The sequence below is a fragment of the Saccopteryx bilineata genome, chromosome 2, assembly GCF_036850765.1.
Source record: "Saccopteryx bilineata isolate mSacBil1 chromosome 2, mSacBil1_pri_phased_curated, whole genome shotgun sequence".
Classification (NCBI taxonomy): domain Eukaryota; kingdom Metazoa; phylum Chordata; class Mammalia; order Chiroptera; family Emballonuridae; genus Saccopteryx; species Saccopteryx bilineata.
The window spans coordinates 136,223,005-136,236,308 of NC_089491.1; the positions used below are offsets into that span (position 1 = coordinate 136,223,005).

A 13,304-nucleotide genomic window follows, 5' to 3' on the forward strand; every position below is an offset into this window, starting at 1 on the left:
TGTTCTATTAGCTAAGCTTGTTACCTCATTTTTCAGTTGATGAATTGAGTTTTTCATCTCTGTTTGATTTGTTTTTATAGTTTCAATTTCCTTGGAAATATATTCTTTGTGTTCATTGAGTTGTTTTCTGAGCTCCCTAAATTGCCTTTCTGTATTTTCTTGTATATCTCTGAGTATTTTTAGGATTTCTATTTTAAATTCTCTGTCGTTTAACTCCAAGGTTTCCAATATATTAAATTTTTTCTCCATAGATTTTTCCTCATCTATCTGTGTTACGTCTCTTTCTTTTGTACCCATGATATTCGATTTTCTCTTCCTTAATGGCATCTGAGGGTGGTTTTGTTGATATTATTAATGAGATTTAATGAAGAATAAAACGTTAAAAAAATAAAAATAAAAAATCAAAAAGAGCTGTTTTTTAATTAATAATTAAAGAAAAATAAAATAAAATAAAAATTTTTAAAAAAGGAAATTATTCCCCCCCTCCTTTTTTCCTCTCCTCTCTTCTCCCCTCTTTCTTGAGAAAATCTTGTGGTGAACTGTGAATTATATGGTACTAAATAGAACAAACAATGCCTGTACTGGAGGGCCTGAATTGGGGAGAAGTAATAAAGGGGCAAGAAAAAGGGGGGTATGGACCCACAAAATGCAAATAAGGAAAAAATTTGGGTCAAGAATAAAATGATTTGCTTTTAGGTGTTGGTTGACTAAGAGTTATGATGAGAGGAATAAGAGGGAAACAGGAAAATGGGGGGACAAATTAAAAAATTACTATTGTATTTAGTGGAACAAGAACTAGATAAAATGGAGAGCCAGGGATGGGAGCACTGCTAGTGAGTTAAAAAGGTGAAGTAAAACCCCCCCAAAATGCCACAAACATAAGTTTGAATCCCAGGTAAGATAATTTGTTCATTATTGAGGTTTGAATGAGAGGAGATGTAAAGGAGAAAGGAAGAAACTAATATAGAGGGAGAAAAGAGAGAGAGAGAGAGAGAGAGAGAGAAAAAGAGGGAACCACTCAAAGAAGAAAAAAGAAAAAAGAGGAGAGAGAGAGAGAAGGTTAAGAGTTTTGGAGTACAATCTTCATAGAGAGAAAAGAAGAGGAAAGAAAAGATAATGGGAGATGTAACACTTATGAGTTGTGTAGTTCAAGGAGAGGAGAGAGTAAGGCTGGCAGAGAGTTAAACAACCAAATTGGAGGAGGAAAAAAAAATCAAGAATGAAGATAAGAGAAATGAACAAATATAATAAAATGGGATAGGTTATAAAGTCTGCGGATTATTCTTGATTTTGAGAGGTTATCTTCTTGCTTTTTCTTTTCTCTCCTTCTTCCTGGTCAGTGACTCTGTGCCCCGGGTTCTGCCCCTTTGGCATGCTCAGGTAGAGGTTTGCAGTTGATAAGTCTCTATGGCGATGTCATGTATTGTGCTTTAGTCTCGTTGGCAGTTGAGGCTCATTAGCATTTATAGGCTCCGACAGTGAGAGAGTCCGTGTTCCTGGAGCCTCTCTCCTAGTCTTTCCTTCCTCAATTATTAGCCTGATAATCCAGCTATGGGGTTGCTGCTGCCTCTTCCTGGATAGTAAGAGGCTCAAAGAGCTGGCAACTCCCCACTCTATTCCCACTCAGCACAGGACTCTGGGTAAGGCTCAGTCAGTCAGAGCTGCTAGCATAATCAGGTGGGGCTTTTGCCCACTCAGAGACCTCTGGCTCTGCCACTCTGTTCGGTAACACGGGGGGGGGGGGCGCCCACTCCCGGGGCGCTTGGAGGAAACTCTCACTCACTATCTGTGTGCAGACCAGGATATCAGGCCGGCAGTCTCACACTCTGAGTGAAACCCCCGCCCACACGGAAAAGTTCCAGCGTTGGAATTGGCTCTCGCTCCCTCCCCGTGCGCAGCTTTTTCAGGGCGCTGGGGCAGCCTGGAAATTCCACTTTTGGCCCACACAAAGGCCCCTGACTCTGCCCCCCTGTGGGATAACATGGGCGCCCACTGCCAAAGCACTCAGAGGAATCTCTCCCTCACTATCTGTGCACGCAGACCAGGATATCAGGCCAGCAGTCTCACCCTCTGAGTGAAACCCCCGCCCGTACAGAAAAGTTCCAGCGTTGGAATTGGCTCTCATTCCCTCCCCATGCGCAGCTTTTTCAGGGCGCTGGGGCGGCCCGAGATTCCGCTTTTTGCCCACACAAAGGCCTCTGACTCTGCCCCTCTGTGGGATAACACGGGCGCCCATTCCTGAGGTGCTGGGAGGAATCTCTTGCCCACTCTCTGTGTGCGCCGACCAGGATATCAGGCCAGCCGCCTCATCCTCTGAATGAAACCCCCACCTGCACGGAAAAGTTCCAGTGTTGGAATTGGCTCTCACTCCCTCCCCGTGAGCGGCTTTTTCAGGGCACTGGGGCGGCCCGGAGATTCCGCTTTCGGCCCACACAAAGTCGCCTGACTCTGCCTCTCTGTGGGGTAACACAAGTGCCCACTGCTGAGGCACTCGGAGGAATCTCTCGCCCACTATTTGCGTGCGCCGACCAGGAGATCGGGGAAAATGGCTGCCCCACTTGTCTTTCTTTGCCTGGGTTTGGTGTGAGTGTTAGCTTGTATTGACTGGGTTGCCACAGGCACAGTTTTTCCTCAGCTTGGATCTCCGTGCCACAGCCTGGTTCGCCCATTTGTGCCGTGGCCTGTATCTATTCACCCCCTTTGCCCACCTTAGTTTCTATATTCTCAGTTCCCAGTGAAAGCAGCCCTGTTTAGGTTAGTGAGGAAGGCGGAGCATTTCTTACTCCCTATTTCCTTCGGGGTTTGATTATATATTTAGCCAATTTTTCACTTGACCATACCTTTGGGTGTATTGTAAAACATCTGGAGGCTCCAAGGATAGGTTTTTCTGTTTCTGGTTGAAGATCTTGTTGAGTTTGGGGGGAGATTTATCAGTATCACTTCCTACCACACCATTACTCTGACGTCATCCAGTTATTTTTTTTAATACTGAAAAATTATTTATTCAATAGTCTTTTGCTATTCACTAGATAACAACTACAGACACAACACACTTTTAAGTTTAATCCATTAACATTTTGTCTATCATTTATAGCATTGCCAACTTCTGTGGTGTAAACAGTCACATGTTGGCTACTTTCAAGATACCTGTGAGGTCATTTAACGTGAAGTAGGGAAGGGATGTATAACAACATGCCATTATATTGTATTGTGTTAAAAAATAATTTTTAAAAATAAGTATTTATTAAGTATGCACTGTGGGCCAATCAATGTTCTATATGCTGGGTCCAGAGCAGTGAACAAAACAAAATCTTTGCTGATGGTGATAAGTATGAAGAAAAATAAAATAGAATAAGAAGTAAGGTTAGAACCAGATCTTCAAATCACTATTTTACAATATGTTAAACGTCATCTTAAAAAATAATAAAACATACCATCAACAAAATAAAGACAACCCAAATGGGAGACAACTGATAGGAAAGAAGATATTTATAAATGATATATATCCGATAAGGGATCGATATACAAAATATATAAGGAACTTATAAATTCAGTAGCCAAAAAAAAGATTACATTAAAAAATTGCTAGAGGACCTGAATAGACATTTCTCCAAAGAAGACATATAGATGACCAACAGGCATATGAAAAGATGCTATCACTACTCATCAGGAAAAAGCAAATCAAAAGCACAATGAGATATCACCACATACCTGTGAGAATGGCTATCACCAATCAACAAACAGGAAGTCTTGGTGGAGATATGGAGAAAGGGGAACCCTCATGAAGTGTTGTAAACTAGTGCAGCCAATATGGAAAATGGTATGGAGGTTACTTAAAAAATTAAAAATAGAACTACCATACAACACAGCATTTCCACTTCTGGGTATTTATCCAAAGAAAACATAACACTAATTCAAAAAAGGTATGTGCAGCCCTCTTTTCATTGCAGCATTATTGATGATAGCCAATGTATGAAAACAGCCTAGCTGTCTGTCAGTAGATGACTGGATCAAGAGGATGGTAGATAGAATATGCAATGGAACATTACTCAGCATTCTTCCTCTTTGTGACAACATGGATGGACCTTGACGGTATTATGCCAAGTGAATTAAGTCAGACAGAGAAAACAAATACAATATGATTTCACTTATATGTGAAATCTAAAAACAAAACAGAAACAGACTCATAGATACCAAGAGCAAACTGAAGATTTTTAGATGAGAGGCGGGTAGGTTTAAAAGGTGAAGGGGAACAGGAGGTACACGCTTCCACTCACAAAACAAGGCACGGAGTGTAACATGCAGAATACAGAACACAGTCAACGGTATCATCATACCTTAATACAGTGACAGTTTCTACGCTGGTCATAGTGATCACTATGTTGTACACCTGAAACTAATGTAATATTGTATAACAACTATACTTTAATAAAAATTTTAAAGCATAATTATATTATGTTATTAAATAATATATATTATAATTAAAATTTTTAAAATAAATTTTAATAAAATGTGTTCTTAAAATATTATTTTGCCCTGGCCGGAGAGCTCAGTTGGTTAGAGCATCATCCTGAAATGCAAAGGTTGCCACTTCGATCCCCAGTGAGGGCACGTACAGAAACAGATCAATGTTTCTGTCTTTCTCTCCTTTCCTCTCTAAGATCAATAATTTTTTTATTAAATTTAATGCAGTGACATTGATAAATCAGGGTACATATGTTGAGAGAAAATATCTCTAGATTATTTTGACATTTGATTGTGCTGTATACCCCTCCCCCAAAGTTAAATTGTCTTCTGTCACCTTCTATCTGGTTTTCTTGTGCCCCTCCCCTCCTCCAACCCCTCTCTCCTTCTTCACCCCATCCCCCCTCCCGAACCCCCCGCCCCTGTTGCCATCACATTCTTGTTCATGTCAATGAGTCTCATTTTTATGTCCCTTCTATGTATGGATTCATCTTAGTTTTTTTTCTGATTTACTTATTTCACTCCGTATAATGTTGTCAAGGTCCATCCATGTTATTGTAAATGATCTGATGTCATCATTTCTTATGGCTGAGTAGTATTCCATAGTATATATGTACCAAAGCTTTTTAATCCACTCGTCCTCTGACGGACACTTCGGCTGTTTCCAGATCTTCGCTATTGTGAACAATGCTGCCACATACATGCGGGTGCATTTCTCCTTTTCGAGCCGTTCTATGGTGTCCTTGGGGTATATTCCTAAAAGTGAGATAGCTGGGTCAAAAGGCAGTTCGATTTTCAGTTTTTTGAGGAATCTCCATACTGTTTTCCACAGTGGCTGCACCAGTCTGCATTCCCACCAGCAGTGCAGGAGGGTTCCCTTTTCTCCACATCCTCGCCAGCACTTATTCTGTGTTGTTTTGTCGATAAGTGCCATTCTGATTGGTGTGAGGTGATATCTCATTGTGGTTTTAATTTGCATTTCTCTAACGATTAGTGATGTTGAGCATTTTTTTCATATGCCTATTGGCCATCTGTATGTCCTCTTTGGAGAAGTGTCTATTCATCTCTTTTGCCCATTTTTGGATTGGATTGTTTGTCTTCCTGATGTTGAGTTTTATAAGTTCTTTATAAATTTTGGTTATTAACCCCTTATCAGACGTATTGTCAAATATGTTCTCCCATTGTGTAGTTTGTCTTTTTATTCTGTTCTTGTTGTCTTTAGCTGTGCAAAAGCTTTTTAGTTTGATATAGTCCCATTTGTTTATCCTGTCTTTTATTTCACTTCCCCGTGGAGATAAATCAGCAAATATATTGCTCCAAGAGATGTCAAAGAGTTTACTGCCTATGTTTTCTTCTAAGATGCTTATGGTTTCACGGCCTACATTTAAGTCTTTTATCCATTTTGAGTTTATTTTTGTGAGTGGTGTAAGCTGGTGATCTAGTTTCATTTTTTTGCAGGTAGCTGTCCAATTTTCCCAACACCATTTGTTAAAGAGGCTGTCTTTACTCCATTGTATTTCCTTACCTCCTTTGTCAAATATCAGTTGTCCATAGAACTGTGGGTTTATTTCTGGGTTCTCTGTTCTGTTCCATTGATCTATATGCCTGTTCTTATGCCAGTACCAGGCTGTTTTGAGTACAATGGCCTTGTAGTATAACTCGATATCAGGAAGTGTGATACCTCCCACTTTATTCTTCTTTTTTAAGATTGCTGAGGCTATTCGTGTCCTCTTTTGGTTCCATATAAATTTTTGGAATATGTGTTCTATATCTTTGAAGTATGTCATTGGTATTTTAATTGGTATTGCATTGAATTTATAGATTGCTTTGGGTAATATAGACATCTTAATGATGTTTATTCTCCCTAACCATGAGCACGGTATATGCTTCCACTTGTTTGTATCTTCCTTGATTTCTTTTATCAATGCTTTGTAATTTTCCGAGTACAAGTCTTTAGTCTCCTTGGTTAAGTTTACTCCTAGGTACTTTATTTTTTTGGTTGTAATTGTGAAGGGGATTGTTTCCTTAATTTCTCTTTCTGACTGTTCATTGTTGGTGTATAAAAATGCTTCTGATTTCTGAGTATTGATTTTATATCCTGCCACTTTGCTGAATTCATTTATCAGGTCCAGTAGTTTTTTGACTGAGACTTTAGGATTTTCTATATACAATATCATATCATCTGCAAATTATGATACTTTTACTTCTTCTTTTCCAACTTGAATGCCTTTTATTTCTTCTTCTTGTCTGATTGCTGTGGCAAGGACTGCCAAAACTATGTTAAATAAGAGTGGTGAAAGGGGGCACCCCTGCCTTGTTCCTGATCTTAAGGGTATTGCTTTTAATTTTTTCCCATTGAGTATGATGTTGGCTGTGGGTTTCTCATAGATGGCTTTTATCATGTTGAGGTATGTTCCCTGTATTCCCACTTTGCTGAGAGTTTTGATCATGAATGGGTGCTGGATTTTATCAAATGCTTTTTCTGCATCTATTGAAATTATCATATGGTTTTTCTCCTTCTTTTTGTTTATGTGATGAATCACATTGATTGATTTACGAATATTGTACCAGCCTTGCCTCCCTAGAATAAATCCCACTTGATTATGGTGTATGATTTTTTCCATATATTGTTGGATCCGGTTTGCTAATATTTTGTTGAGGATTTTAGCATCTATATTCATCAGAGATATTGGCCTATAATTTTCTTTCTTTGTGTTGTCTTTGCCTGGTTTTGGAATCAGAATTATGCTCGCCTCATAAAAGGAGCTTGGAAGTCTTCCTTCCTCTTGAATTTTTTGAAATAGTTTGAGAAGGATAGGAGTTAGTTCTTCTTTGAATATTTGGTAGAATTCCGTTGTGAAGCCATCGGGCCCCAGACTTTTCTTTGTTGGGAGTTTTTTGATAACTGTTTCGATCTCATTTGGTGTAATCGGTCTGTTTAGGTTTTCTGATTCTTCCAGATTGATTTTTGGAAAATTGTATGTTTCAAGGAATTTGTCCATTTCATCTAGGTTGTCTAGTTTTTTGGCATACAGTTCTTCATAGTATTTTCTTACAATATTTTGTATTTCTGTTGTGTCAGTTGTTATTTCTCCTCTCTCATTTCTAATTTTATTTATTTGAGTCCTTTCTCTCTTTTTCTTGGTGAGTCTACTTAAAGGTTCATCAATCTTGTTTACCTTTTCAAAGAACCAGCTCCTAGTTTCATTGATCCTCTGTATTGTTTCTTTAGCCTCTATGTCATTTATTTCTGGTCTGATCTTTATTATTTCCTTCCTTCTACTACATTTGGGCTTTACTTGCTGTTCTTTTTCTAATTCTTTTAGATGCAGTGTTAAGTTGTTTATTTGAGCTTTTTCTAGCTTCTGAAAGTGTGCCTGTAGTGCTATGAACTTCCCTCTCAGCACTGCTTTCGCTGTGTCCCATAAATTTTGAGTTGTTGTATGCTCATTGTCAAAGAAATATTTTTTAAAAGACATTGTTTTTATTATTTTTAAATATTTTTAATTTTAGTTTTGTTTTAGAAATACACAGTAGTACAAAAGTGCATGTTTATAATTTATGCATGTAAAGGGTGCTTAAATTTCTTGATAGCATGCAAGATATTTAAAGGCCACTGCTTTAGAAATTAAGTAAATAGAAGATGCATCTCAAGGATGCTCCTAGGAACATCTCTGCACTTTAGTAGACCCCTAGCCTGATAGTGAAAAACTGTTTTTTGTGCTGCATTAGGTCTGGTGGGAGCTAAGTGACCACTGTCCTCACTGCAGTAGATTATGAGGAACCCAGTTACACACCCTGGGCGTACTCCCTTCATGACTTCGTATTAACCTTAGAGGAGGGCCAAACATGTAGACCAGCTGGGAGAACCTCGAAATACATTTCAAAGAATCTGTTCCCCAGCAAGGCAGGCCTACAGAATGATCAGTGGAAACATTTAAGATCTAAGGGGGCAGCTTGATAATATGTTGTCCACCATAATGAAAGTTTAATCCTGAGTGAGGACATGCCCAGTGTGGAAGAGAAGATTGAGCCTTCCAAGCCCATGGCTCCAGCACTTACCCAGATGCCCCTAGAGGTTTACCAGACCTTCAAAACCAAATAGCAGCAGCAGCAGCAGCAGCAGCAGGCCATCCTGCTGGAAGGAATTGAGAATGTAAGACTCGGCAGATCCAAGACCATTAAAGCCCAGGCAACATCTCTTTCCCCAGATCTTCCCTGCCCTCTCTTTCCTGGTTGGCTTGAGTCTCAGATACCCACTTTTGGTGTTCTATTAATAATCTGGAGCATCTCACATATTTGCTGTCCTTTCCACACTGTATTGAAATTCTATTTTTTATATTTGCCTCTCACACTAGAGATTCATTTCTCTTTCCAGGGTGCCTGGTGCATAGTAGACACATTTACTGATGACATACGTGACAATTCTCTTGTCTTTTGTTCCTGATTGATGGGCCGCATAATTCATCTCAGATCCAAAAGAACTGTTAAGAATCCAGTGAATGAATCTACATTATAAAGTTTTTGTTTCATCCAGGAAGCAAAACATAATTTTAAAAGGTTTTATCCCAAGACATTTTTAGCAAATGCTGTGGACCGAATTGTGTCCTTTAAAATTCCTATGTTGAACCTCCAGCCCCTAATGTGATGGTATTTGGAGATGGGGTCTTTGGGAGATAATTAGGTTTAAGTGAAGTCATGAGAGTGGGGCCCTCATGATGTGATTAGTGCCCTTATAAGAAGTGTTGCCAGAGAGTTAGTTGTTTGTGAGCACTAAGCGAGATGGTAGGTGTCCGTGAGCTAGGTCGAGAGCCCTCATAAGAACTCAACTATACTGCCATCCTGATCTTAGAATTCCAGCCTCTGCAATTGCGAGGAACTAAATAGTTGTTGTTTAAGGCCACCCAGTCTGTGATGCTTTGTTGCAGGAGCTGTGGCTAAAATAGCAAACAACTTGGATCACTTTCTATACCATAAACCTCAGCAGTAAATCTGAAAAGTCTCTATGGTGGGAACTAGAGGAATCTGGGCCTTACTGAAAATTAATGTTTGTTTATTAAATGGGCATTTTACAGTTTGGCTTGAAATGTGGAGCTACAAATCAAAAAGCAGTGATAAGACTACCTTATCTGGGCTGTCTTCTTTTTGTCATTTTGAGTTTCCATTTTGGTTTTTGTGAAGTTCTAGGACAGCACAATAGATGTGTCTTGGAGGATTTTTCTTAGATATGGGTGCCCACATCAATCACTGATGATGATCTGGGAAGTATAATACTTTCTGTGTGTGGTCTTCCAACCCTTTGCATAGCTACAAAAAGAAAACTGCATGGTTCATAATAGTATTTTGAAGCAATCGTATAAATATTAAATCTTAAGCAAAAACACATGTGTATAGTCACAAGTTAAAAAAACCTGAACATCATTCTTGAAGAATGTTATAATGAAACTTTGGTTCCTCCATGTGGTAAATAAAAGGACTTTTTAATTATTACAGATTTGAGATTTATAGGAGAGGTAGGGGAATATTTTTTCCTTTGAAATATTGATAATCGTACTGGAAGAATATAGTTACTTTAAGAATATCTGGCAAATGGTCAGTTAAAGCTGATTCATAGTTGAATTCTGTGATGAGCTAAAGAAACTGATATTAATTTTAAGTCCCTCCAATGTTCCAGGTTCTCATCTTAGCTCTGCCTCACAGCAGCCATGCTAGTGGTCAGGTTTTCAAATGAAGTAGAAAGGGCCTGGGCTCCAAGTTCATTAGGGTTTTAAGGTCAGGTCTGTGCAACCTTAGGCAAGTTCCTCTTGATATTTGGAGAATGGGTTTATGGACTGAATCGTTCCCCCACAGTTCACATGCGGAAGCCCTAGCCCCCGATGTGAAGTACTTGGAGATAGGGCCTTTCAAGAGGTAATTAAGGTTAAATAGGTGATAAGAGTGGGGCACTAATTCAGTAAGAGATGACTGGTATCTCATAGGAAGAGACAGAGACACCTGGGAGGTACAGGCATAGGGAAGAGGCCATGTAAAGACACGATGACAAGTCACCTGTCTACAAGTCACACTGAGAGGCCTCAGGAGAAACCAAACTACCCAACACCTTGATCTTGGACTTCTAACCTCCAGATTATGAGAAAAGTTAAGTCAGCCAGTCTGCGGTATTTTGTTACGGCAGCCCTAGCAGACTGATGAAATTGATATCGTATAGCTCATTGGGAGTATGGTTAGGATTATGTGAATAAAGCAGTTCTTGGCTCCTGGTAAGCACTCAATAAATAAAAGACATTATTTGTGAATCAGAAAAAGAGAAGAGAAATAAAAGAGCAAGAAGACAAGTAGTAATTATTCAAAACCTATATGACAACCACTTTGCAGAAGTACCTAACTTAATCTGCATAACAATACTGTGCAAACTGCCCCGATCTTGCAGATGAGGAAACTGAAATCTAAAAATGTTATGTAATTTGTCTAAAGTGATACAGAAAGTGGCAGAATCAGGAATCTGGCATCAACATCTATATTCTTTTTTCTTTTTTTTTTTTTTCTGAAGCTGGAAACGGGGAGAGACAGACAGACTCCCGCATGCGCCCGACCGGCATCCACCCGGCACGCCCACCAGGGGGCGATGCTCTGCCCACCAGGGGGCGATGCTCTGCCCCTCCGGGGCGTGGCTCTGCCGTGACCAGAGCCACTCTAGCGCCTGGGGCAGAGGCCAAGGAGCCATCCCCAGCGCCCGGGCCATCTTTGCTCCAATGGAGCCTCTGCTGCAGGAGGGGAGGAAACAGAGAGGAAGGAGAGGGGGAGGGGTGGAGAGGCAGAGGGTGCCTCTCCTGTGTGCCCTGGCCGGGAATCGAACCCGGGACTTCTGCACGCCAGGCCAACGCTCTACCACTGAGCCAACCGGCTAGGGCTATATTCTTTTTTTTTTAAGACTTTATTCATTTTAGAAAGAGAGAGAAGAGGGGAGGAACAGGAAGCATCAACTCCCATGTGTGCCTTGACCAGCCAAGCCCAGGGCTTCAAACAGGTGGCTTCAGCATTCCAGGTTGACATTAAATCCTCTGCACCACCACGGGTCAGGCCTAACATCTGTATTCTTTGCATTCTGCCATGCCACCTACAAGAGTAGTTTTCTAGATGCCAAAGGTTATAAATGAAAGTGATCTACCCATTCTAGTTGATTTCTGCAGTAGAGACTCAGTGAGGGGCTGACTGCTCTAGTAGGAATGTATTTCTGTCCACACACGGAGAAATGCTCACATCAAGCTGGGCCACACAGATGCCTGCAGTGAGAGTCAATATCTTCCCCCAAAAATGATGCTTTAATCTGCTCAAGCACTTGAACCAAGTATTCACTTGATACTCCAGAGCTCTGTGCCAAAGGCATGAGGCCAATTTAGTCTAAGGAGCAGCAAGGGCATGTCCTAACAATCAGGAAGGCCCTTCCTTTCAGTGCCTGCTGTTTGAGAACTGGCTGCAGATAGATGTAGATAGATGCCTGGCCCAGGATAAGGTAACTGCAGAGTGGAACCCTAAGATGCCACATGGATGACTTCCCACGCATGAGATCATTTTGTACTGTGCTTTAACCAAGAAGGATGTCTGTCAAGTGAAATAATGATATTTTGCATACTAAATTATTCTTTCCAATAGTAATCAGCCAGTGTAATTGACTGTCTGAAGACTGCTCCCTATTAATGATGAAAATTAATAAAGGTGTTTTTCTTCCCTTTTACCATGACACATTAAAAGTTTTTGTTATTTTTAAGACTTTTTTATTGATGAGAGAGAGACAGGTGGGGGAAGAGAGAGAAGAGAAGCATCAGCTTGTAGTTGCTTCACTTTAGTTGTTCATTGATTGCTTCTCATATGTGCCTTGACAGGGGCTGGGGCTCAAGTTAAACCAGTGACCCCTTGCTCAAGCCAACAACCTTGCGCTCAAGCCAGCGACCTTGAGTTCACATTGATGATCCTGCGATCATGCCAGTGACCTTGCGCTCAAGCTGGCAAACTGGCGCTCAAGCCAACAAGTCCATATTCAAGCTGGCAACCTCAGGTTTTCGAACCAGGGACCTCAGCATCCCAGGTCAGTGCTCTGTGTACTGCGCCACCACCAGTCAGGCTTAAGACATTTTTAGAGCAGTTTTAGGTTTGCAACAAAACTTGGAGGGAGGTAGAGAGATCTCCCATATATTCTTGGCCCTTACACATGCACAGCTCCCCCCCATCATCAACATCTTCCACCAGAATGATATATTTTTTTTTTTACCAAGGATGAACCTTCACTGACACATCATAATCTCCCATTTACCTTAGGGTTCATTCTTGCTGTTGTACATTTTGTGGGTTTGGACAAATATATAATGATATATCTCCGTCATTATAATAGCATACAAATTATCTTCATTATCTTCATTAAAATTCTCTATGCTCTGCCTGTTCATCTCTCCCTACCACCACCCTTGGGAAACACTAATTTTTTCTCTCCATAATTTTGCCTTAGTTACATTTAAATATAAAAGAAGAGAGTAGAAAAGCAACCCTTTTAATGCTAATTGAAACTGAATTTAAGATTTCTGGAAAGGCTATTTCCACAATTAGCCATGAGTCACTCACAGCAACATGGGTTTGAACTGTATGGACATGCAGGGTTGTTGTTTTTCGTAAATACTGTAAATATATTTTCTCTTACAATTTTCTTAATAACATTTTATTTTCTCTAGCTTACTTTATTGCAAGAATGCTCTATATAATATAATGTACAAAGTATGAGTTAATTGACTTGTCATTGGTAAGGCTTCTGGTCAACAATAGATTATTAATAAAGTTTTTTGGGGAAT

The 13,304-nt window shown here is 40.0% G+C and overlaps 1 protein-coding gene across 1 annotated transcript in view; it reads left to right on the forward strand.

Moving 5' to 3' along the window:
• Positions 1-13,304, forward strand: part of BMAL2 (basic helix-loop-helix ARNT like 2) — a 71,059-nt gene that overhangs the window by 48,918 nt on the left and 8,837 nt on the right. The window contains 2 exon segments of the mRNA XM_066254391.1: positions 1,628-1,640; positions 8,570-8,620. Coding sequence (XP_066110488.1) covers positions 1,628-1,640; positions 8,570-8,620 — 64 coding nt within the window.